Below are 26759 nucleotides of genomic sequence, written 5' to 3' on the forward strand. Positions count from 1 at the left end.
TTCCTTACTCATGCTGCCAAACATACCTTGTAAAACTGACCATCCTACCAATCCTCGACTTCGGTGATGTCATTTACAAATAGCCTCCAAAACCCTACTCAATAAATTGGATGCAGTCTATCACAGTGCCATCCGTTTTGTCACCAAAGCCCCATATACTACCACCACTGCGACTGTACACTCTCGTTGGCTGTGCCCTCGCTTCATACTCGTCGCCAAACCACTGGTTCCAGGTCATCTACAAGACCCTGCTAGGTAAAGTCCCCCTTATCTCAGCTCGCTGGTCACCATAGCAGCACCTACCTGTAGCACGCGCTCCAGCAGGTATATCTCTCTAGTCACCCCAAAACCAATTCTTCTTTGGACGCCTCTCCTTCCAGTTCTCTGCTGCCAATGACTGGAACGAACTACAAAAATCTCTGAAACTGGAAACACCTATCTCCTCTCACTAGCTTTAAGCACCAGCTGTCAGAGCAGCTCATAGATTACTGCACCTGTACATAACCCATCTACAATTTAGCCCAAACAACTACCTCTTTACCTACTGTATTTATTTATTAATTTATTTTATTTCTGTCTCTACTTTGCACTTTCTTCCACTGCAAACAAACCATTCCAGTGTTTTTTTATTTTTATTTTACTTGCTGTGTTGTACTCACGTCGCCTCCATGGCCTTTTATATTTTTATTTATTTATACATATATTTGTTTGCCTTCACCTCCCTTATCTCACCTCACTTGCTCACATTGTATATAGACTTATTTTTTTTTCACTGTATTATTGACTATATGTTTGTTTTACTCCATGTGTAACTATGTGTTGTTGTATGTGTCGAACTGCTTTGCTTTATCTTGGCCAGGTCGCAATTGTAAATGAGAACGTGTTCTCAATTTGCCTACCTGGTTAAATAAAGGTTAAATTAAAAAAAATAAAAAAAATGCGGAGACCTCACCTGGTTTAACTGGTGCCTCCAGAGATGCAACCTCTCTCATCGTCACTCAATGCCTAGGTTTACCTCCACTGTACTCACATCCTACCATACCCTTGTCTGTACATTATGCCCTGAATTCTACCACGCCCAGAAATCTGCTCCTTTTATTCTCTGTTCCCAACGCACTAGACGACCAGTTCTTATAGCCTTTAGCCGTACCCTTATCCTACTCCTCCTCTGTTCCTCTGGTGATGTAGAGGTTAACCCAGGCCCTGTAGCCCCCAGTACTACACCTAATCCCCAGGCGCTCTCATTTGTTGACTCCTGTAAAAGCCTTGGTTTCATGCATGTCAACATCAGAAGCCTCCTCCCTAAGTTCGTCTTATTCACTGCTTTAGCACACTCTGCCAACCCTGATGTCCTAGCCGTGTCTGAATCCTGGCTTAGGAAGACCACCAAAAATTCTGAAATATCCATCACCAACTACAACATTTTCCGTCAAGATAGAACTGCCAAAGGGGGCGGAGTTGCAATCTACTGCAGAGATAGCCTGCATAGTTCTGTCATACTATCCAGGTCTGTGCCCAAACAGTTTGACCTTCTACTTTTAAAAATCCACCTTTCCTGAAAGAAGTCTCTCACTGTTGCCACTTGTTATAGACCCCCCTCAGCCCCCAGCTGTGCCTTGGACTCCATATGAGAATTGATTGCCCCCCCCATCTATCTTCAGAGTTCGTACTGCGAGGTGACCTAAACTGAGATATGCTTAACACCCAGGCTGTCCTACAATCTAAGATAGATGCCTTCAATCTTACACAAATTATCAAGGAACCTACCAGGTACAACCCTAAATCCGTAAACATGGGCACCCTTATAGATAGCATCCTGACCAACTTGCCCTCTTAATACACCTCTGCTGTCTTCAACCAGGATCTCAGCAATCACTGCCTCATTGCCTCCGTCCGTAATGGGTCTGCAGTCGAACGACCACCCCTCATCACTGTCAAACACTCCTTAAAACACTTCAGCGAGCAGGCCTTTCTAATCGAACTGGCCCGGGTATCCTGGAAGGATATTGACCTCAGTAGAGGATGCCTGCTTGTTCTTTAAAAGTGCTTTCCTCACCATCTTAAATAAACATGCCCCATTCAAAAAATGTTGAACTAAAAACAGATATAGTCCTTGGTTCACTCCAGACTTGACTACCCTTAACCAGCACAAAAACATCCTGTGGCGTACTGCCCTAGCATCGAATAGCCCCCGCGATATGCAACTTTTCATGGAAGTCAGGAACCAATATACATAGTCAGTTAGGAAAGCAAAGGCTAGCATTTTCAAACAGAAATTAATTCCAAAAGGTTTTGGGACATTGTAAAGTCCATGGAGAATAAGAGCACCTCCTCCCAGCTGCCCACTGCACTGAGGCTAGGAAACACTGTCACCACCGATAAATAAATCTACGATAATCAAGAATTTCAATAAGCATTTTTCTACGGCTGGCCATGCTACCCCTACCCCAGCCAACAGCTCTGCACCCCCAGCAGGAACTTGCCCAAGCCTCCCTCCCCCCCGCTTCTCCTTCACTCAAATTCAGATAAGTGACGTTCTGAAAGAACTGCAAAATCTGGACCCCACAAATCAACTGGGCTAGACAATCTGGACCCTCTCTTTCTAAATTTATCCACAGAAATTGTTGCAACCCCTATTACTAGCCTGTTCAACCTCTCTTTCGTATCGTCTGAGATCCCTAAACATTCCCCTCTTCAAAGGAGGAGACACTCTAGACCCAAACTGTTACAGACCTATATCTATCCTGCCCTGCCTTTCTAAAGTCTTCGAAAGCCAAGTCAACAAACAGATCACAGACCATTTTGAATCCCACCGTACCTTCTCCACTATGTAATCTGGTTTCCGAGCTGGTCATGGGTGCACCTCAGCCACGCTCAAGGTCCTAAACGATATCATAACCGCCATCGAAAAAAGATAGTACTGTGCAGCCTACTTCATCAACCTGGCCAAGGCTTTCGACTCTGTCAATCTCCACATTCTTATCGGCAGACTCAACAGCCTTGGTTTCTCAAATGACTGCCTCACCTGTTTCACCAACTACTTCTCATTTTTGAGTTCAGTGTGTCAAATCGGAGGGCCTGTGGCCGGACCTCGGACATTCTCATGGGGGTGCCAAAGGGTTCAATTCTCGAGCCGACTCTTTTCTCTGTATTTATCATTGATGTCGCTCTTGCTGCTGGTGATTCTCTGATCCACCTCTACGCAGACGACATCATTCTGTATACATCTGACCCTTCTTTGGACACTGTGTTAACAACCCTCCAGAAGAGCTTCAATGCCATACAACACTCCTTCTGTGGCCTCTAACTGCTCTTAAATGCTAGTAAAACCAAATGCATGCTCTTCAACCGATTTCTGCCCGCACCCACCCGCCCGACTAGCATCACTACTCTGGACGGATCTGACTTAGAATATGGGGACAACTACAAATATCTACAGTTGAGTTCGGAAGTTTACATACACCTCAGCCAAATACATTTAAACTCAGTTTTTCCACAATTCCTGACATTTAATCCTAGTAGAAATTCCCTGTCTTAGGTCAGTTAGGATCACCACTTTATTTTCAGAATGTGAAATGTCAGAATAATAGTAGAGAGAATGATTTATTTCAGCTTTTATTTCTTTCATCATTCTTTCATCACATACCCACAGAAGTTTACATACACTCAATTAGCATTTGGTAGCATTGCCTTTCAATTGTTTAACTTGGGTCAACCGTTTTGGGTAGCCTTCCACAAGCTTCCCACAATAAGTTGAGTGAATTTTGGCCCATTCCTCCTGACAGAGAGGGTGTAACTGAGTGAGGTTTGTAGGCCTCCTTGCTCGCACACGCTTTTTCAGTTCTGCCCACAAATTGTCTATAGGATTGAGGTCAGTGATGGCTTTGTGATGGCCACTCCAATACCTTGACTTTGTTGTCCTTAAGCCATTTTGCCACAACTTTGGAAGTATGCTTGGGGTCATTGTCCATTTGGAAGACCCATTTGCAACCAAGCTTTAACTTCCTGACTGATGTCTTGAGATGTTGCTTCAATATATCCACATAAATTTCCTTCCCCATAATGCCATCTATTTTGTGAAGTGCACCAGTCCCTCCTGCAGCAATGCACACCCACAACATGATGCTGCCACCCCCGTTCTTCAGGGTTGGGATGGTGTTCTTCAGCTTGCAAGCATCCCCCTTTTTCCTCCAAACATAAATATGGTCATTATGGCCAAACAGTTCTATTCTTGTTTCATCAGACCAGAGGACATAGCTCCAAAAAGTGTGATCTTTGTCCCCATGTGCAGTTGCAAACCGTCGTCTGGCTTTTTTAAGGCGGTTTTGGAGCAGTGGCTTCTTCCTCGCTGAGCGGCCTTTCAGGTTATGTCGATATAGGACTCGTTTTACTGTGGATATAGATACTTTTGTACCCGTTTCCTCCAGCATCTTCACAACGTCCTTTGCTGTTGTTCTGGGATTGATTTGCACTTTTGGCACCAAAGTACGTTCATCTCTAGGAGACAGAACGCGTCTCCTTCCGGAGGGGTATGACGGCTGTGTGGTCCCATGGTGTTTATACTTGCGTACTATTGTTTGTACAGATGAATGTGGTACCTTCAGGCGTTTGGAAATGAACCGTCTGGATGAACCAGACTTGCAATTTTTATCTGAGGTCTTGGCTGATTTCTTTAGATTTTCCCATGATGTCAAGCAAAGAGGCACTGAGTTTGAAGGTAGGACTTGAAATACATCCACAGGTACACCTCCAATTGAATCAAATTATGTCAATTAGCCTATCAGAAGCTTCTAAAGCCATGACATCATTTTCTGTAATTTTCCAAGCTGTTTAAAGGCACAGTCAACTGAGTTTATGTAAACTTCTGACCCACTGGAATTGTGATACAGTGAATTATAAGTGAAATAATCTGTCTGTAAACAATTGCTGGAAAAACAACTTGTGTCATGCACAAAGTAGATGTCCTAACCGACTTACCAAAACTATAGTTTGTTAACAAGAAGTTTGTGGAGTGGTTGAAAAACGAGTTTTAATGACTGCAACCTAAGTGTATGTAAATATCCAACTTCTGCTGTAGGTGTCTGGTCAGACTGTAAACTCTCCTTCCAGGCTCACATTAAGCATCTCAAATCCAAAATGAAATCTAGAATTCCTATTTCGCAACGAAGGATCCTTCACTAAATCTAGAATTCCTATTTCGCAACGAAGGATCCTTCACTCATGCTGCCAAACATACCTTCGTAAAACTGACTATCCTACTAATCCTCGACTTATGCGATGTCATTTACAAAATAGCCTCCAACGCTCTACTCAGCAAATTGGATGTAGTCTATCACAGTGCCATCCGTTTTGTAACCAAAGCCCCATATACTATCCACCACTGCGACCTGTATGCTCTCGTTGGCTGGCCCTCGCTACATATTAGTCGCCAAACCCACTGGCTCCAGGTCATCTATAAGTCTTTCCTAGGTTAAGCCCCGCCTCATCTCAGCTCACTGGTCACCGTAGTAACACCCACCCGTAGCACGCGCTCCAGCAGGTATATTGCACTGGTCATCCCCAAAGCCAACACCTCCTTTGGCCGCCTTTCCTTCCAGTTCTCTGCTGCCAATGACTGTAACGAATTGCAAAAATCACTAAAGCTGGAGACTTATCTACCTCACTAACTTTAAGCATCAGCTGTCAGAGCAGCTTACTGATCACTGCACCTGTACACAGCCCATCTGTAAAGCCCACCCAACTACCTCATCCCCATATTGTTATTTTTTGTTGTTGTTGCTCTTTTGCACCCCAGTATCTCTACTTGCACATTATCATCTGCACATCGATCACTCCAATGTTAATGCTAAATTGTAATTATTTTGCCACTATGGCCTATATATTGCATTACCTCCCTAATCTTACTACATTTGCACACACTGTACATATTTTATTTATTTTATTTATTTATTTTACCGTTATTTTACCAGGTAAGTTGACTGAGAACACGTTCTCATTTGCAGCAACGACCTGGGGAATAGTTACAGGGGAGAGGAGGGGGATGAATGAGCCAATTGTAAACTGGGGATTATTAGGTGACCGTGATGGTTGAGGGCCAGATTGGGAATTTAGCCAGGACACCGGGGTTAACACCCCTACTCTTACGATATATTTTTCTATTGTGTTTTTGTCTGTACGTTTGTTAATCCCATGTGTAACTCTGTGTTGTTGTTTTTGTCGCACTGCTTTGCTTTATCTTGGCCAGGTCGCAGTTGTGAATGAGAACTTGTTATCAACTGGCATACCTCGTTAAATAAAGGTGAAATAATAAAAAGAATAAAAAGAAACAGGAAATAGTAAAATGGTAGTGTACTGGGAAAGATGGGTTGGAATGAAGACTAGGGCCTAATTTATTTATTTCAATTGACTAATTTTCCATGTTGCATTTATATTTTGGTTCAGTATATACAGTGCATTCGGAAAGTATTCAGACCCCTTGACTTTTTACACATTTTGTTAAGTTACAGCCTTATTCTGAAATTTATATATTTTTTTAATCATTCATCATCAATCTACACACAATACCCCATAATTACAAAGCAAAAACAGGTTTTAGAATTTTAGAAGAAAAAAAACTGAATTTTAGAGAAAAAAAACTGAAATATCACATTTACATATGTTTTCAGACCCTTTACTCAGTACTTTGTTGAAGCACCTTTGGCAGCGATTACAGCCACGAGTCTTCCTGGGGAATGACGCTACAAGCTCGGCACATCTGTATTTGGGGAGTTTCTCCCATTATTCTCTGTAGATCCTCTTAAGCTCTGTCAGGTTGGATGGAGAGCGTCGCTGCACAGCTATTTTCAGGTCTCTCCAGAGATGTTCGATCAGGCTCTGGCTGGGCCACTCAAGGAAATTCAGAGACTTGTACTGAATGCACACCTGCGTTGTCTTGGCTGTGTGCTTAGGCTCGTTGTCCTGTTGGAAGGTGAACATTCACCCCAGTCTGAGGTCCAGAGCTCTCTGAAACAGTTTTCATTAAGGATCTCTCTGTACTTTGCTCCGTTCATCTTTCCCTCGATCCTGACTAGTATCTCAGTCCCTGCTGCTGGAAAACATCCCCACAGCATGATGCTGCCACCATCATGCTTTACCTTAGAGATGGTGCCAGGTTTCTCCAAACGTGACGCTTGGCATTCAGGCCAAAGAGCTCAATCTTGGTTTCATCAGACCAAAGAATCTTGTTTGTCAAGGACCAGACAATCTTGTTTCTCATGGTCTTTAAGGTGCCTTAAAGTACCAAGCGGGCTGTCATGTGCCTTTTACTAGAGAGCGGCTTCCGTCTGGCCACTCTACCATAAAGGCCTGATTGGTGGAGTGCTGCAGAGGAACTCTGGAGCTCTGTCAGAGTGACCATCGGGTTCTTGGTCACCTCCCTGACCAAGGCCCTTCTTCCCTGATTGCTCAGTTTGGCTGGGCGGCCAGCTCTAGGAAGAGTCTTGGTGGTTCCAAACTTCTTCCATTTAAGAATGACGGAAGCCGCTGTCTTCTTGGGGACCTTCGATGCTGCAGAATTCTTTTGGTACCCTTCCTCAGATCTGTGCCTCGACACAATCCTGTCTCGGAGCTCTATGGACAATTCCTTCGACCTCATGACTTGGTTTTTGCTCTGAAATGCACTGTCAACTGTGGGACCTTATATAGACAGGTGTGTGCCTTTACAAATCATGTCCTATCAATTAAATTTACCACAGGTGGACTCCAATCAAGTTGTAGAAATATATCAAGGATGATCAGTGGAAACAGGATGCACCTGAGCTCAATTTTGAATCTCACAGCAAAGTGTCTGAATACTTAACGTAAATAAGGTTTTTCTGTTTTTATAAAAACCTGTTTTCGCTTTGTCATTTTGGGGTTATTGTGTTTAGATTGATGAGGAAAAATATATAATTTAATAAATTGTAGAATAAGCCTGTAACGTAATGGAATTTGGAAAAGGGGAAGGGGTCTGGATACTTTCCGAATGCACTGTATGTCTGTCTGAAGCTCAGAGTAACCTAAATGCCATCTTTACCAGTGTCTCTGACAAGGTGCTGACAGATAAGAAACTGCAGTCAATGAAATTCAAATTCATTGCATATTTTACAGGGGTAAATACTGTATCTAATGCAGTTCATCTAAGTTACTCTATTTATCAAGACAAAATGTAAAATTGGTAGGCTTCAATCAGAGTGCTAACACTTTACATTAAGGCATGCTTAAAATGATAAGTATGTTATAACTGTAGGCCTGTTCATTAGCATATTAGTTTAGATTAAGTTTATACATCTGTAGTAAACAGTTATATAACATTGGTTGGAATTGTGTGCTTGCAAGTATACCGTAATGTAAAGTGTTACTCTGAGAGCGAACCCAAGGCCTAACACTCAGCTACACAAACATGGTTAAGAAATATAACTCATGGCTGAGAAATGAAAAAGAAAAATTAAACCTTCTTCATTCACCTGATACCAGTATGTTTGGCTTTTGTTTGCTTCCTTCAGAAACCAATGACCTGCATTAACTCTCAAGCCCCTCAAGGGAACCCAGTGACAGACAGCAGGTGTGTGTTGGTAATGAGAGCAGTCCCCTTGTGGGGACAGAGAACAACAACAACCTACCCAACTGTTGTTTATGCCCTCCTCTCATTCAACTGTGTGGGCAATTATCAGTCAAATACGACAGGGCCAGTCATTTCTGCTTTAAAGTAGGTTAACATACAATTTGGCCCCTCTAGGGTATAGTGATTGTAATGACAATGGTGCCATGAAGTAAGCTAAAATCAATACATTTGGAATGTAAATCTTCTGATTAAGTAAATGTCTGTTGAAAATAAGCTCATATGAAGGTGAAAGCAATTGATTTATTACAAAAGATTGGCAGTAGTCCTCTCCTATGAGACAAGGTGATATGATGTGTGTGTGAGTGTGTACAGTGTGTGTGTGTGTGTGTGTGTGTGTGTGTGTGTGTGTGTGTGTGTGGGGTGTGTGTTGTGTGTGGTGTGTGTGTGTGTGAGAAAGAGAAGAGGAGAGAGAGAGAGAGAGAGAGAGAGAGGAGAGAGAGATAGAGAGATAGAGAGAGAGAGAGAAGAAGAGAGAGAGAGGAGAGAGAGAGAAAGAGAGAGAGAGAGAGAAGAGAAGAGAGAGAGAGAAAGAGAGAGAGAGAGAAGGAGAGGGGTGGGGGGTAATTCTGAAAATACAGTAAGTGTCCAGTATATTAACTCATGCCTCAAAAGTATTTAACATAGGCGTAGTTTACCAAGCTTTGTTCACATCACAACAACCAAAAACTGTGTTGAATAGAACAATGAGACACCATAATGCTTCCAGTGAATGCCATGATTTAAATTCTCACCGAACAAAAACCAGTTTGTGCGATTATTGTCCGCCAAGCTCGCAATGACCCTAAAATCCATTCCACATGATGCATTCATTGTTTCCGACCAAACACGCTCCACAGCAGAGGCTACTGTTCGCAAGGCAAGTGGGATGAAGAATTTGCGTCACTTTTTCAACAGGTGACTAGGCAATAAACCCGGCTAGCCTGGTTTGCCGTGCCTTTGTGAAATGATAGTATGATAACGGGAAGGCACTTTTAGCCAAATTACAAGTCTCTAAATTGTATTCTGCAATGCAATAACGTAACCGTAAGAGTTTGATAAGGACAGTGACTCACCTCAATCCATTTCTGCGCTTCTAGAAACGCGGGCTCGGAGGCCGATTCGGAGAGGAGATGTCGCTGGTGTGGTTGTCCTATATCTGCAGCGGGACTTGCCATTTGCAAAGCTGCTCAGTGTTAAAATATATGAACAAAAAAGCTTGAACTAAATTGGAAAATCCCCAGGCTTCAGCCTCAGCACCTGACCGTGAAAACCAGATAATGCCGTTTTTTTGTCTTGACTTGCTGTTTAGGTAGTCTCCCTCTCCTTCAGTGCTCCTTCGGTTGTATGCTACAAACCCGCCGCAATGCACTTGCAGCTACCAATGATTTATATGTACACTAGATAACAGATGGGGGCGCTGGGTTGAAATCACCGTGCCTCCATCTTGGCACTTCCACACCGTTGTAAAAAAAAGACTGTATTTTGGAAGCTATAGAAATGCATTTATTAATGTCTACCTCTGTTTTTGTTACGTTTATTCTATACAGACATCTTAATGCATAATTGTTTATTGTTTTATGTGAGCTAAACATGAAAATAAACACCTCTTCCCTCACAGAAGGCTGAAAAGATTTGGCATGGGCACAGCTTCAACCTGTCAAGCCATAAGACTGCTAAATAGTTAATTAAATATTTAAATAACCAATAGCTATCCAGACCCTTTGACAACTCTTTTGACTCTCATCACATACACTGCTGCTGCAGTTTACTATCTATCCTGTTGCCTATTCACTTTATCCCCACCTACATGTACATATCTACCTCAATTACATAGTACCTCTACATATCGACTCGGTACTGGTACCCTGTGTATATAGCCAAGTTATCTTTACTCATTGTGTATTTATTCCTCATGTTATTACTTTTCGATTATTTAAAACAAAAAATCTCTGCATTTTTTTATTTTTTTAAACTTTTATTTTATTTAACTAGGCAAGTCAGTTAAGAACACATTCTTATTTACAATGACGGCTTTCCCTTGTTGGGAAGGGTCCGTAAGTAAGCAGTCCACTTTTAGTCTGCACCTGTTGCGCTGCCTCCACTAATCCAGCACCATTTCAACTTCAACGTTTCAACATCATCTAATCACCTATGCTTAGTGTAATACAGTGACAACTAAAAGATAACAAAAACGATTTAGTCCATTCAACGTAAAATAAATATGATGTGGCTGTCCACGGTACTGATTTATCTGTGTGTGTGTTGTGTGTGCGTGCAAGTAGAAATAACATTTTGACTCACCATACTTGCAGAGAAACGCCAATGCCATCCTCCTCTTTCATGTTGCCTAAACGGTCTATGTACAGTACACGCTTTTAGTTTTTGTTGTTCTAGGAAACCTGGCTAAAATGCTTGATCGCTAGCCTAACTTCCTATCATTTTCAACAATGTGCCAGGCCAGCTAGTTAACTTTAACCTACTACATCTAGCTACATGTTGAACTTCCATCCTCTCAGGCCAGGGGCACAATGTGTGAATTTTTGGTTGGTTCTGAATCGCTGTTATAATCATTGGCCAGTATAGAGAATTAAGTAAAACCACAAGTCTAAATCCCTATCTCCATCCATGATTAATTTAGGAAATTGCAAGCTAGCCACGGGAGGACAACGACAAAATGAGATGCAACAATATAATCTTTTCTTTCAATGAAATTTGGCTTCTGATGTGATGTGATTGGTGTGAAGCCAAATCGAAACTGGCTTCCCTTGATACTTTTTTTTGGCGTGCCAGAACCATTCACAGCTGAGCTCACTCAGTTTAGCTCAACGCTGATGAGTTATTATTTTATATATTTTTTCATCATGGGAGGTCAAATGCTCACTGGCTTCCCTTGCATTCAATGCAATGTCAAACTCTTTTTGCCAAGACAGCATCAGATAGATGGGCTACACATGCTGAGACACAGGGGCGCTGTTTCATTCGTTTTGATGCCTTCTCCGGCGAGATACATTCAGCCTTTTTATTTATGAAATACAGAGCGATGAAAGATAAATTATTTTGTATGTTTGTTTCCTGGTCAATTTTTTGGGGAAGCCTGGCTTCCCTTAGCATCCATGAATTCACGACGCTGGGAACGAATCAACTTGCTCACACCACAATATGAATCGCACCAGTAGCTATGTTTCCATTAACTTGTCCAGGGATTTTTTTGTCAACATTTAAAAAGTTGCATAGAAATTAGTCACGACAATTGCCTGCAATGGTACATTTCCATTGACCTGTCTTGTGTAGATAAAAACAGCTGGATGTGATGGCGTTACACCTTAAAAAAAACACCCACTGGGCACAAATGTAAAATGATTTGATGATAATGTATATTTTCGTTAGTTTATCATACTACCGTCATCAAAATGTCATTAATTGTAACCACTTTTAAATAGGGGGATGAGATTGATGCACCCCCTTCAAAATCCCCTTCAAAATGTATCTGTTTCAGATAGAGATAGGCCTATCGGTATGGGACGCGTCTTAATCCACTGCATCTGCCTATGTCGGCCTTCTGCATGTGCGGTGGAAAGTGGCAGAGTTACAGAGCTGTTTGTCGGACCACGAGACATCCCAAAAATCAGTCTTCTCACGAAAACGTCTGTAGTGTCCTGTGTTCGAATGGTTTGGCCTACAAACACACAGGACTCGTCTGAAGTGGGTAACGTCGATGTGCTAACTTCTGTCTGTAGTGTTCGAATGGTATGAAGGGTATGAATGGTATGGTGCATCGAATGGTATTTGTGCATCTGTAACTTTCTCACTAATCACTATTCACGATTAATTCAGGATGATCCGTAATCACGGTAGCATCCATGATTAGAGGTGTTTAGAAACATATTCTATTCTTATTTACTATAAACTCCAAAATGACACAATGCAATATTTACTGTTCATTTCTACTGGGCACAAAATAATCTGAAACACAACCAAAGCAAACAGCAAATGCATCCAACAAATTTGTACACAAGATTATTGTAGTCATTGTGTGCTATGAATATGGGATCAAATACTTAACTTTTTACTACTTTAATACACATAAGTGAATTTGTCCCAATACTTTTGCTACCCTAAAACGGGAGGATTATGTACAAAAAGTGCTGTAATTTCTAAACGGTTCACCCAATATGGATGAAAATACCCTCAATTTAAAGCTGACGGTCTACCCTTTAACATATTTGTCCTTGTTTGATTTCAAAACTTTTGGAGTATAGAGCCAAAATAATTGTAGAAAATTTATTGACACAATAATTATGGAGGGCACTGTACGTGTTGAAGAGCTTTCGTATATCTCCTAGATATAGAAAAACTTTTCAAAATCGTATTCTTTATGATTTATTTTTTGACTGTTTGTTTTGCCATTTATGAATGTTTTATTCAGTGCGTTTCTATGGGCTATAGTAGTAAAGACCAAATTCAATATTTGATCAAATCATTTTTACATACAATAGATTTTTTATACCTACAGGGGTCCTAAAATTCTGAATCAAATAGCTAAATGAGATATGGTATGACCATCTTAAAACAATTCCATGTGTGAGGTTAGTATACGTAGCCTCAGAAGCATCTGCATTCAACAAATGTTGTGTGGTTATCTTTAGACATATTCTCCACATTTTTACACAGGGAATTGTTGATATATTGTCCCTGTAAAATGTTATGTTACATCCCCCCCCCCCAAAAAAAAGATAGCCACGCCCACATCATTGACAAACACACCATATTATTCAACCAATATTACTTAGGGTAGTCAAGGTATTTTATAATCAATAGTTTGTCAATAGAAGGAATTGGCATATTGGCAAAATGGCAAGAAAACTCATTTCAAGCCGTCTACTGACCTCTTGTGGAACAATACTGAACACCAGGCTTGAAAAGTCACTTTAGACTTTCTCTGTCATAACTCAAATCCTAGTACACACCTTTGCACTCCAGGTTCAAATCCTGGAGCCCGTCTGAAGTAATGTGCTTTATAAGTGTAACTTGAGAGAGGGTGTTCCTTATTAGGTGCTGTTACTCTTCATCTAAAATGTCTCTTATTAGACGGTAATTCTCTCCAGTTCCTGACAGATGGGGTACAGCTCAGTGGTAGAGGATTTGACTACAAATCAAGAGGTCCCAGATTCATAGTCCTGGAGCCCACTTGAAATTAAATGCTTTATAAGTGTGATTTGAGAGAGGGAGTGTTCTTTATTAGGTGCTGTTACTCTTAATCACAAAACATAGGCCTTATGGACAAAATCAATAAAATAATGTTCATATGGTTCATATGGTATAATTGAAAAAAAAAAAGACAAACGGTCCAGAAGGCACTTTTTTAGAGGGTGTTGAATTATTTTGGGGGGATTTTCAAAATTTGACCCTTGGGTCTTGACTTTGTGACCATTTGCAATATGAAAATCTACGGTAGAGTGCGCTCGACATTTTTGGGATTTTTGGTATATGACACTTGGCATTTGCCATATGCCACTTGCCATATGGTTTGGATGAACTGCCGTCCATTTGAGTGGTATTTGCGATTGTGTATGTGTTTCGTCCAATGCCAATATGTTGCCATTCGTTTTTGTCCATTTCATGGGGGTTTTCCCTTATTAGCTGTTTTTTCTCTCTGCTGTTTTTTCTCTTAGTATCTAACAGAAGGGGTAGTGCGTTACACTTCAGATTAAGAGGTCTCAGGTTCAAATCCCACTATCCCCTTGATATCAAATACATTATAGGTGAGTTTTCATAGAGGGAGAGTTCTTTATTATAAGTTCATTATTAGGCAATATAACTCTCCATCTAAAATGTCCGTTATTAGATGTTTTTGTCTCTGTCAGACAGTTCCAAGCAGAGGGTGTGTTACAATTCAGATCAAGAGGTCTCAGGTTCAAATCAATTTGTCCCTTTGAAATCAAATACTTTATGGGTTTGTTTTCATAGAGAGAGTGTTCTATACTAGATTATGGCGCTCTCCATCTAAAAGGTCCCTTATTAGAAATGTTTTCCCACTTTAGACTGTTGCTAACTGAGGGGTATAGCTCAGTGGTAGAGCATTTTACAGCAGATCAGGAGGTCTCAGGTTCAAATCCTGGTGCCCCCTTGAAATCAAGTACTTCAAGTGTATCTCGAGAGAGGGTGTGCTCCTTTTTCGGAGCTGTTACTCAATCTAAAATGTCCCTTATTAGGTGGTTGTTCTATCTGCCAGACGGTTCCTAGCAGAGGGGGTAATGCATTACACATCAGATCCAGAGGTCTCAGGTTCAAGTCCTTCTATCCCCTTGTAATCCAATTCCTTTTAGGTGTGTTTTCATAGAGGGTGACGTCTTTATTAAGAGTTCTATATTAGCCAACATAACTCCTTTTAAAATGTCCCTTATTATACCATTTAAACCCCTTTAGACAACTCTAGACAAGTTTTCCACGTTTATAGATTTTTTAGCAGAGGGGAAGTGCTCAGTGGGACAGCATTTGTCTACCGATCAAGAGGTCCAAAGATCAAAACCTGGTGCCACCTTGAAATCAAGTTCTTTCAAAAATAAAATGTCCCTCATTATATGTTTTTTCTCTCAGTCAAACAGTTCCAAATAGAGTGGGTAGCGTGTTACTCTTGAGATCCAGAGGTGTCAGGTTTACATTTTTCTATCCACTTGAAATCAAATACATTGCTGGTGTCTTTTCCGAGAGGGAGAGTTTTTGAAGAGGCAAAATAACTCTTCATCTAAAATGGCCCTTCTTAGACAGTTTTTTCCTCTTACACAGTTTCTGACAGAGGGGGTATAGCTCAGTGGTAGAGCATTTGACTGCAGATCAAGAGGTCCCAGGTTCAAATCCTGGTACCCCTTTGATGTCAAGTACTATCTAATTGTATCTTGAGAGTCGGAGTGCTCATTTTCAGGAGTTGTTACTCAATCTAAAATGTCCCTCATTTGATGTTTTTCAGCATTCTTTCCTTCCAACACGACGAGTTGAGTTTTTACCAAAAAGTTATTGGTCATTCTACCATTATGACATTCTCCCAAATCTTCTCGATCACCAATGCTCTCTAGCAAAAACTTCAGACGGCTGGACATGTCTGGCTAAACAGGTAAGGGACACGTCTGGCACTGCAGATTTGAGTCCCTGGGCGGCATATGTGTTACTGATGGTAGGCTTTTTTACTTTTTCTCCAGTCTCTGCAGGTCATTCACTAGCCCCCGTGTGGTCTGGGATTCCTCCACCGTTCTTTTGACATTTTGACCCAGGGTGGTGAAGAGTCTTGGTGGGCCCCAGATCGAGGAGTTATTACAGTGGTCTTGTAGCTTCCACTTCCTAATAATTGCTCCCACAGTTGATTTTCTTCAAACCAGCTGCTGTTTACCTATTGCAGATTCAGTCTACCAGCCATGGTGCAGGTCTACAATTTTGTTTTCTGGTTGTTGTCCTTGGACAGCTCTTTGGTCTTGCCATAGTGGAGTTTGGATGTGGACTGTTTGAGCGTGTGGACAGGTGTCTTTTATACTAAAACAAGTCAAAACAGGTGCCATTAATACAGGGTAACGAGTGCGAGACAGTGGAGCCTTCTTAAAGAAGAAGTACAGTCTGTGAGAGCCAGAAATTGCTTGTTTTTAGTGACCCAATACTAGTTCCACCCATAATTGCAATAAATCATAAAAATTCCTAACCATATTTTTGGGATTTTTTTCTCTTTTATCTTCATATAAATACCATATAAAAATACCGCCCTCTCCTTAATGAAGAACTGCACAATTGGAATAATAGCGATATTCAACATCAAATGAGGACCATTTAGATTGCAGTAAACAACTCTCTAGAAAATGAGCCACTCCGACTCTCAAGAAATACATTAGATAGTATCTTGACATCAAGAGGCACCCAGGATTTGAACCTGGACCTCTTGATCTGCAGTCGAATGCTCTACCACTGAGCTATACACCCTCTGTCAGAAACTGTGTAAGAGGGAAAAACTGTCTAACAAAGGGTCCATTTTAGAATGGAGAGTTATTTTTGCCTCTTCAAAAACTCTCCCCTCTTGGGGAAAAACACACCAGTTAATATGTATTTGATTTCAAGTGGATTAGAAAAAAAAATTACATGACACCTCTGGATCTCAAGAGCAGCCAGACTACCCACTCTGTTTGTACTGTTAGACTGAGAGAAAAAACATCAAATGAGGACATTTTAGATTGAGAGTAACAACTCCTGAAAAAAGAGCACTCCGACTCTCAAGTAAATTAGATAGTACTTGACATCAAGGGGGCACCAGGATTTGAACCTGGGACCTCTTGATCTGCAGCAAATGCTCTACCACTGAGCTATACCCCCTCTGTCAGAAACTGTGTAAGAGGGAAAAACTGTCTCAAGGGCCATTTTAGATGGAGAGTTATTTTGCCTCTTCAAAAACTCTCCCTCTTGGAAAACACACCTAGTAATATTGATTTCAAGTGGATAGAAAAAAAATTACTGACACCTCTGGATCTCAAGAGCAGCAGACTACCCACTCTGTTTGGTACTGTTAGACTGAGAGAAAAAACATCAAATGAGGGACATTTTAGATTGAGTAACATAATCTAAAAAAGAATACTCTAACTCAAGATACACTTAGAAAGCACTTGATTTTAAGGGGGCACCAGAATTTAAACTGGGACCGCTTGATCTGCAGTCAAATTCTCTACCACTGAGCTTTTCCCACGCTAATGGAAAATGTCCAAAATTGTCTAATTAAGGGACATTTAAGATGGAGATCTACATAACCTAATAAAGAACACTCTCTCTTTGAAAGCACACATTAAAAAAGTATTTGATTTCAAGTTCACTAAAGGATTTGAACCTGAGTCCTCTTGATCTGAAGTCTATGCACTTCCACCTTTGTTTGGAACTGTCTGACTGAGAGAAAAAACATCAAATGAGGGACATTTTAGATTGAGTAACACTCCTGAAAATGAGCACTCCGACTCTCAAGATAAATTAGATAGTACTTGACATCAAGGGCACCAGGATTTGAACCTGGGACCTCTTGATCTGCAGTCAAATGCTCTACCACTGAGCTATACCCCCTCTGTCAGAAACTGTGTAAGAGGGAAAAACTGTCTAACAAGGGCCATTTTAGATGGAGAGTTATTTTGCCTCTTCAAAAACTCTCCCTCTTGGAAAAACACCAGTAATGTATTTGATTTCAAGTGGATAGAAAAAAAATTACCTGACACCTCTGGATCTCAAAGCAGCAGACTACCCACTCTGTTTGGTACTGTTAGACTGAGAAAAAACATCAAATGAGGACATTTTAGATGAGTAACAATCTAAAAAGACTACACCTCAAGATACAATTAGAAGACTTGAATAAGGGGGCACCAGGATTTGAAACTGGGACTCTTGATCTGCAGTCAAATGCTCTACCACTGAGCTTCCCCTCTGTCAGAACTGTGTAAAGGAAAAACTGTACTACAAGGCATTTTAGATGGAGAGTTATTCCTCTTCAAAACTCTCCCTCTTGGAAAAACACCATTATGTATTTGATTTCAAGTGGATAAAGAATTACCTGACACCTCTGATCTCAAGAGCAGCAGACTACCACTCTGTTTGGTACTGTTGACTGAGAAAAAAACATCAAATGAGGACATTTTAGATTGAGTAACAACTCCTGAAAAGAGCACTCCGACTCTCAAGATACAATTAGATAGTACTTGACATCAAGGGGCACCAGGATTTGAACTGGGACCTTTGATCTGCAGTCAAATGTCTCTACCACTGAGCTATACCCCTCTGTCAGAAACTGTGTAAAGGGAAAAACTGTCTAACAAGGGCCATTTTAGATGGAGAGTTATTTTGCCTTTCAAAAACTCTCCCTCTTGGAAAACACACCAGTAATATTTTGATTTCAAGTGGATAGAAAAAAAAATTACCTGACACCTCTGGATCTCAAGAGCAGCACGACTACCCACTTGTTTTTTGTACTTTTAGACTGAGAGAAAAAACATCAAAAATGAGGACATTTTAGATTGAGTAACAACTCCTAGAAAAGAGCACTCACTCTCAAGATACATAGATAGTACTTGACATCAAGGGCACCAGGATTTGAAACTGGGACCTCTTGATCTGCAGTCAAATGTCTCTACCACTGAGCTATACCCCTCTGTCAGAAAATGTGTAGAGGGAAAAACTGTCTAACAAGGGCCATTTAGATGGAGGTTATTTTCCTCTTCAAAAACTCTCCCTCTTGGAAAACACACCAGTAATGTATTTGATTTCAAGTGGATAGAAAAAAATTACTGACACCTCTGATCTCAGAGAGCAGACTACCCACTCTGTTTGGTACTGTTAGACTGAGAAAAAAACATCAAATGAGGACATTTTAGATTGAGTAACAACTCCTGAAAAGAGCACTCCGACTCTCAAGATACAATTAGATAGTACTTGACATCAAGGGGGACCAGGATTTGAACTGGGACCTCTTGATCTGCAGTCAAATGCTCTACCACTGAGCTTACCCCTCTGTCAGAAACTGTGTAAGAGGAAAAACTGTCTAACAAGGGCATTTTAGATGGAGAGTTATTTTCCTCTTCAAAAACCTCTCCCTCTTTGAAAACACACCAGTAAATGTATTTGATTTCAAGTGGATAGAAAAAATTACTGACACCTTCTGGATCTCAAGAGCAGCGACTACCCACTCTGTTTGGTACTGTTGACTGAGGAAAAAACATCAAATGAGGACATTTTAGATTGAGTAACAACTCCTGAAAAGAGCACTCCGACTCTCAAGATACAATTAGATAGTACTTGACATCAAAGGGCACCAGGATTTGAACCTGGGACCTCTGATCTGCAGTCAAATGCTCTACCACTGAGCTATACCCCCTCTGTCAAACTGTGTAAGAGGAAAAACTGTCTAACAAGGGCCATTTTAGATGGAGAGTTATTTTGCCTCTTCAAAAACTCTCCCTCTTGGAAAACACACCAGTAATGTATTTGATTTCAAGTGGATAGAAAAAAAATTACCTGACACCTCTGGATCTCAAGAGCAGCAGACTACCCACTCTGTTTGGTACTGTTAGACTGAGAGAAAAAACATCAAATGAGGGACATTTTAGATTGAGTAACATAATCTAAAAAAGAATACTCTAACCGTCAAGATACACTTAGAAAGCACTTGATTTTAAGGGGGCACCAGAATTTGAAACTGGGACCGCTTGATCTGCAGTCAAATTCTCTACCACTGAGCTTTTCCCACGCTAATGGAAAAATGTCCAAAAATTGTCTAATAGGGACATTTAAGATGGAGATCTACATAACCTAATAAAGAACACTCTCTCTTTGAAAGCACACATTAAAAAAGTATTTGATTTCAAGTTCACTAAAGGATTTGAACCTGAGTCCTCTTGATCTGAAGTCTATCGCACTTCCACCTTTGTTTGGAACTGTCTGACTGAGACAAANCCGTTCCTGTAGGTTCATGCTCTACAACATTCGCAGAGTACGACCCTGCCTCACACAGGAAGCGGCGCAGGTCCTAATCCAGGCACTTGTCATCTCCCGTCTGGATTATTGCAACTCGCTGTTGGCTGGGCTCCCTGCCTGTGCCATTAAACCCCTACAACTCATCCAGAACGCCGCAGCCCGTCTGGTGTTCAACCTTCCCAAGTTCTCTCACGTCACCCCGCTCCTCCGCTCTCTCCACTGGCTTCCAGTGAAGCTCGCATCCGCTACAAGACCATGGTGCTTGCCTACGGAGCTGTGAGGGGAACGGCACCTCCGTACCTTCAGGCTCTGATCAGGCCCTACACCCAAACAAGGGCACTGCGTTCATCCACCTCTGGCCTGCTCGCCTCCCTACCTCTGAGGAAGTACAGTTCCCGCTCAGCCCAGTCAAAACTGTTCGCTGCTCTGGCACCCCAATGGTGGAACAAACTCCCTCACGACGCAAGGTCAGCGGAGTCAATCACCACCTTCCGGAGACACCTGAAACCCCACCTCTTTAAGGAATACCTAGGATAAAGTAATCCTCCTAAACCCACCCCTCCCCCTTAAAAGAGTTAGATGCACTATTGTAAAGTGGTTGTTCCACTGGATATCATAAGGTGAATGCACCAATTTGTAAGTCGCTCGGATAAGAGCGTCTGCTAATGACTTAAATGTAAATGTAAATGTATAGTGTTATAGCGTAGTATGGTGCGTGATAGTGTTATAGCGCAGTATAGTGTGGTATAGTGTAGTATAGTGCAGTAGAGTGTAGTATAGTGCAGTATAGTGTCGTATAGCGTAGTATAGTGCGGTATAGTGTAGTATAGCGCTTATAGTGTAGTATAGTGCATCATAGTGTAGTAGTGGCCATATGGTGTCGTATAGTGCAGTATAGTGTGGTATAGTGTAGTATAGCGCAGTATAGTGTGTATAGGTAGTATAGTGCAGTACAGTGTAGTATAGTGCAGTATAGTGTCGTATAGTGTAGTATAGTGTTATAGCGCAGTATAGTGTGGTATAGTGTAGTATAGTGCAGTACAGTGTAGTATAGTGCAGTATAGTGTCGTATAGTGCGGTATAGTGTAGTTAGTGTGCATAGTGTAGTATAGTGCAGTACAGTGTAGTATAGCGCATTATAGTGTAGTATAGTGTGGCATAGTGTAGTATAGTGCGGTATAGTCTAGTATAGTGCATTATAGTGTAGTATAGTGTGGTATAGTGTAGTACTACAGTGTAGTATAGTGCAGTATAGTGTGTAGAGTGCATCGTTAGGGTGGTATAGTGTAGTAGTGTAGTATAGCGTGGGTATAGCGCGTATAGTGTAGCATAGTGCAGTATAGTGTAGTATAGTGTAGTATAGTGCATCGTAGTGTGGTATAGTGCAGTATAGTGCATCGTAGTGTGGTATAGTGTAGAATAGTGCAGTACAGTGTAGTATAGCGTGGTATAGTGCGGTATAGTGTAGCATAGTGCAGTATAGTGTAGTATAGCGTGGTATAGTGCGGTATAGTGTAGCATAGTGCAGTTATAGCGTGGATAGTCGGATATAGTGTAGCATAGTGCAGTATAGTGTAGTATAGTGCAGTATAGTGTGGTATAGTGCATCGTGGTGTGGTATAGTGTGGTATGGCGTAGTATAGCGCAGTATAGTGTAGTATAGTGCAGTATAGTGTTGCATAGTGCAGTATAGTGCAGTGTAGTGTGGTATATTACAGTGCAGTATATTGCTGTATAGTGCAGCACCATGTAGTGCAGTATAGTGTAGTGTCATATAGTGTAGTGCCCTATAAACACACTGCAACTCACTCCTTATCTGCTTCTTCAGTTCCTTGTTCGGGTCCAGCCAGTTCTGGAGAAAGAGGCAAATTAGTAATGATATATTCATAAAAAAATCAATGAATGACCATGTATCCAGTCATTAACAGAGCCTGTCACGTTACCACTGCCCTGAGAAAGATACCTGGGGGAACCGGTATCAGTCTGTCAACGCAAACGTCTCAGAGAAGTTGTGTTAATCTAGGATCCGGTCCCCCTGTCTATGCAACACTGCCCACACCAAGTTTCAGTATTCATTTAAAAAATAAAAATAAATGATTTAACCTTTATTTAAACTTGGCAAGTCAGTTAAGAACAAATTCTTATTTACAATGACGGGCCTACACCGGACAAACCCGGATGACGCTGGGCCAATTGTGCMTCTCCCTATGGGACTTCCCAATCACGGTCGTTTGTGATACAGCCTGGATTCGAACCGGAGTGTCTGTAGTGACGCCTCTAGCACTGAGATGCAGTGCCTTAGACCGCTGATCCACGCGGGAACCCAAKATTTATCCTAGATCAGCACCCCTCCTTTGTAATGCTTAATACATAAAAAGGGCCCTGGTTATAATACTCTTCCTCTACCTTCTGGTTGTCCACGTCACGGTACGTGATACCAGACAGACAGACAGACAGGACAACAGGCAGACAGGACAACAGACAGACAACAAACAGACAGACAACAAACAGACAGACAACAAACAGACAGACAGACATCTTTGATGAGTCTCTTCCTCTACCTTCTGGTTCTCCACGTCACATGATACCAGACAGACAACAGACAGACAGGACAACAGGCAGACAGGACAACAGGCAGACAGGACAACAGGCAGACAGGACAACAGACAGGCAGACAACAGACAGACATCTTTGAGTCTCTTCCTCTACCTTCTGGTTCTCCACGTCGCGGTACGTGATGCCAAAGTAGTCCGTCTCCAGCAGGTTCAGATGGTCACACACCTTGGCAAACAGCAGCTGGCCTCTGGCTCGTTTCTGGTGACACACACAGAGCGGGTTATTGAACAGGGGTCAGAGTTCACACTATAGGAGAGAACAATACAGAGAGAGGCTGTTGGTGACTTCATGTTCCACAGTGCACACTAATGTCAGGGTCGGGATCTGAACCCGGTTCCCCCAACGGGAGAAAACAACGTCATCCATTAGACCATGAGGAAATTCCCCCAGGTCTACCTCATCACGAGACCATGAGCCAGACTCAGGTCTGCTACACTAGAATATAACTAGGAAGGCATGCCCAATACATCTCTTCTTTCAAAGTGGTATGCTAGTGTGACAGCGAGGTCACACCAGATCTAACGCAGTACTCGACGTTCGTCCAGGTCCACAGGACGTCGGGGGATGACTTCAGTACCGGCCACTAGAAGCAACGGTGATCATAGGCTTGCGGCTTGCTAGGGAACTGCGGACGGGATTGGCAGATGGGCGTAAGGTGCGAACTCCGGCTCCGAGGATCGCAAGTTCAATCCCAGTGCTAGGCTGGCACTTTTTATTTTAATTTTAATTTACCATAAACCTTAACCTTTTGGAATGAATGCCTAGACGTATATTACTGCAGTGAGCTAAATCACAGTCAGAGTGTTTCTTGAACAAAATCGACTTTGAAACAAAAGTCTACTCTTGTACCARGTCAGATATAGAGTAGAAATGTATTCCATTTTGAGTTTGCATCCCAATATTACACTTTATATACATCACAGAAGACTGAAATATAACAAKACCGCTTGATATAGAAACACTGGATTTTCTGCATGTAAAAAAAAGGGAAAAAAAGTTGATTAATTATGAAAAATATGAATAACATTCCCCTCACGAGGCCACTAGTGTGCTTTGCTCATTCAACWGCAGGAAAGGACGACCCGTCAAAACTTGACGTTTACGGACAAATGTTGAATACACCAGTCAGACCATGAGATCTGGTTTTCTCGAGTGGAAAACGGAACCCGTCTCTAGTGGAAAACGGAACCTGTCTCTAGTTGATCTTATTTGGAAGAGAAAAAACGTGATTTGTGGTTAAAAATTGAGTTTTGACACTGATTACGATCTGTTCTTCAGCGAGCAACAACAGTACCGTGCAGCTAACAGGGATTAACAGAGACTGTGGTTCATTGACCGAAGAGCAGGGGTGAAAGATTATGTAGACAGCCTGTCACTGACTTCCTCCCTGCTGGTCTGACATCCATCCCCCTCTGTCATCTCTCTTCTGCTGTTCTGACTCCTCCTCCTCTCTATGTTATCTACCTCCCCCTCCTCTCTGTGTGTTATCTACCTCCTCCTCTGTGTGTTATCTACCCCCTCCTCTGTGTGTTATCTACCCACTCCTCCTCTCTGTGTGTTATCTACCCCCTCCTCTGTGTGTTATCTACCTCCTCCTCTGCTATGTTACTACCCTCCTCCTCTCTGTGTGGTTATTACCCTATCCTCCTCCTCTGTGTGTTTATCTACCCCCTCCTCTTCTGTGTGTTATCTTACTCCCCCTCCTCTGTTGGTGTTATCTACCCCCTCCTCCTCTCTGTGGTGTTATTCTACCCCTCCTCCTCTCTGTGTGTTATTCTACCCCTCCCTCTCTTCTGTGTGTTATCTACCTCCCTCCTCCTCTCTGTGTGTTATCTACCTCCTCTCCTCTCTGTGTGGTTATTACCTCCTCCTCCTCTCGTGTGTTCTCTCTACCCTACTCCTCTCTTGTGTGTTATCTACCCCTCTCCTCCTTGTGTGTGTTATCTACCCCTCTCCCCTCCTTCCTGTGTGTTATTACCCCCGTCCTCCTCTCCTGGGTGTTATCTACCTCCTCCTCCTCCTTCTGTGTGTTATCTACCCCTCCTCCTCCTCTCTGTCGTGTGTTTATCTACCCCTCCTCCTCTTCTCTGTGTGTTATCTACCTCCTCTCCTCCTCTCTGTGTGTTATCTACTCCCTCCTCCCTCTCTGTGTGTTATCTACCTCCTCCTCCTCTCTGTGTGTTATCTACCTCCTCCTCCTCTCTGTGTGGTTTATTACCCCTCTCCTCCTCTCTGTGTGTTGACATCTACACTCTCTGTGTGGTTATCTACCTCCTCCTCCTCTTCGTGTTTATCTACCTCCTCCTCCTCTCTGTGTGTTTATCTACGCCCTCCTCCTCCTCTCTGTGTGTTATCTACCCCCTCCTCCTCCTCCTCCTCCTCTCTGTGTGTTCTCTACCTCCTCCTCCCTCTCTCTGTGTGTTATCTACCCCCTCCTCCTCCTCCTCCTCTCTGTGTGTTATCTACCTCCCTCTCCTCACTCCTGGTTCTCCCTCCCTTCCTGTGTTATCTACCCCTCTCTCCTCTCTGTGTGTTATCTACCGCCCTCCTCCTCCTCCTCTCTGTGTGTTTCTACCCCTCCTCTCTCTCTGTGTGTTATACCTCCTCCTCCTCCTCCTCTCTGTGTGTTTATCTACCTCCTCCTCCTCCTCTCTGTGTGTATCTACCTCCTCCTCTCCTCTCTGTGTGTTATCTACCCCTCCTCCTCCGCGTCTCTGTGTGTTATCTACCCCCTCCTCCTCTCTGTGTGTTATCTACCACCTCCTCCTCATCTCTGTGTGTTATTCTACCCCTCCTCCTCCTTCTCTGTGTGTTATCTACCTCCTCTCCTCCTTCTGTGTGTTATCTCCCCCTCCTCCTCCGCCTCTCTGTGTGTTATCTACCCCCCTCCTCCTCTCTGTGTGTTTTCTACCCTCCTCTCCTCCTCTTCTGTGTGTTATCTACCCCTCCTCCTCCTGTGTGTTATCTACCCCCTCTCCTCTCTGGTGTGTTATGCTCCCCATTCTCTCATCCGTGATCTGCCTCCTCCTTCCTCCTCCTCTGTGTGTGGTTATTACTTCCTCTGCCTCCTCCTGCTCGTTGTGTGTTATGTTACCCCCTCTCCTCCTCCTCTCTGTGTGTTATCTACCACCTCGCTCCTTCTCCTCTGTGTGGTTATCTACCCCCTCTCTCTTTGTTTCTCATCTCCTCCCGTGTGTATCTCACCTCTCGCTGTCCTCATCGTGTGTATTTCTACCCCCTCCTCCTCTCCTCTCTGTGTGTTACTAACCTCAGTCTCTCCGCCTCTCTGTGTGTTATCTACGCCCCTCCTCCTCTCTCTGTGTGTTATCTAACCCCTCCTCCTCCATCTGTGGTGTTTCATACACCCCTCCTCCTCTCTCTGTGTGTTATCTACCCCCTCGCCTCCTCATCTCTGTGGTTTATCTACCCCCTCCATCCTCTCTGTGGTGTTATCTAGGCCCCTCCTCCTCTCTCTGTGTGTATCTAACTCCCCTCCTCCTCCTCTCTCTGTGTGTTATCTAACCGCCCCTCCTCCTCTCTGGTGTGTTATCTACCGTCTCCCCTCCTCCCTCTCCGTGTGTTATCTACCCCTCCTCCTCTCTGGTTTACTATACTCCTCTTCTGGTGTGTTATCTACCCCCTCCTGCCTCTCTTGGTGTGTTATCTAACCTTCCTCCTGGTTCCTCCTCCCTCTCTTTGTGTGTTATCTACCCGGCTCCTCCTCCTCTTCTGTGTGTTATTATCTTACCCCCTCCTCCTCCTCTTGTGTGTATCTCCATTTCTCCCTGCCTGACCTCTCTGTGTGTATCTACCCCGCTCCTCTTCTCTGGTGTTTATCTCCCCCTCCTCCTCCTCCTCTCTGTGTGTTATCTAACCCCCTCCTCGCTCCTCCTCATCCTGTGGATACCTCTCTCTGCTGTATCTACCGTCCTCATCTCGTTCTGTGTTTATCTACCACCCGCAACTCCTTCCTCTCCCTCCTCTGTGTGTTAATCTACCCTCCTCCTCTTCTTCTCCTCCCTCCTCTCTGTGTGTTTAAATCTAC

General features: G+C 42.7%; 1 protein-coding gene and 4 non-coding genes across 5 annotated transcripts in view; 1 reads left to right on the top strand and 4 right to left on the bottom strand.

Annotated features, from left to right (window-relative positions):
- LOC139028138 (LIM and calponin homology domains-containing protein 1-like) overlaps nucleotides 1-9984 on the bottom strand; it is a 101129-nt gene extending 91145 nt beyond the window's left edge. The window contains exon 1 of the mRNA XM_070444822.1: nucleotides 9694-9984. Within this exon, the coding sequence (XP_070300923.1) occupies nucleotides 9694-9795 (102 nt within the window). The 5' untranslated portion in view covers nucleotides 9796-9984. The remainder of the gene's footprint in view (nucleotides 1-9693) is intronic.
- Nucleotides 9985-15417: 5433 nt separating this feature from the next.
- On the top strand, nucleotides 15418-15489 carry trnac-gca (transfer RNA cysteine (anticodon GCA)). Its single transcript has one exon. It is a non-coding gene; the product is annotated as a tRNA-Cys (tRNA).
- A 2140-nt stretch (nucleotides 15490-17629) lies between these two features.
- trnac-gca (transfer RNA cysteine (anticodon GCA)) lies at nucleotides 17630-17701 on the bottom strand. Its single transcript has one exon. It is a non-coding gene; the product is annotated as a tRNA-Cys (tRNA).
- Nucleotides 17702-18703: 1002 nt separating this feature from the next.
- trnac-gca (transfer RNA cysteine (anticodon GCA)) lies at nucleotides 18704-18776 on the bottom strand. Its single transcript has one exon. It is a non-coding gene; the product is annotated as a tRNA-Cys (tRNA).
- Nucleotides 18777-19428: 652 nt separating this feature from the next.
- trnac-gca (transfer RNA cysteine (anticodon GCA)) lies at nucleotides 19429-19499 on the bottom strand. Its single transcript has one exon. It is a non-coding gene; the product is annotated as a tRNA-Cys (tRNA).
- Nucleotides 19500-26759: the final 7260 nt, after the last annotated feature.

Source organism: Salvelinus sp. IW2-2015, linkage group LG8, assembly GCF_002910315.2.
Source record: "Salvelinus sp. IW2-2015 linkage group LG8, ASM291031v2, whole genome shotgun sequence".
In the NCBI taxonomy this organism is placed as follows: Eukaryota; Metazoa; Chordata; class Actinopteri; order Salmoniformes; family Salmonidae; genus Salvelinus; species Salvelinus sp. IW2-2015.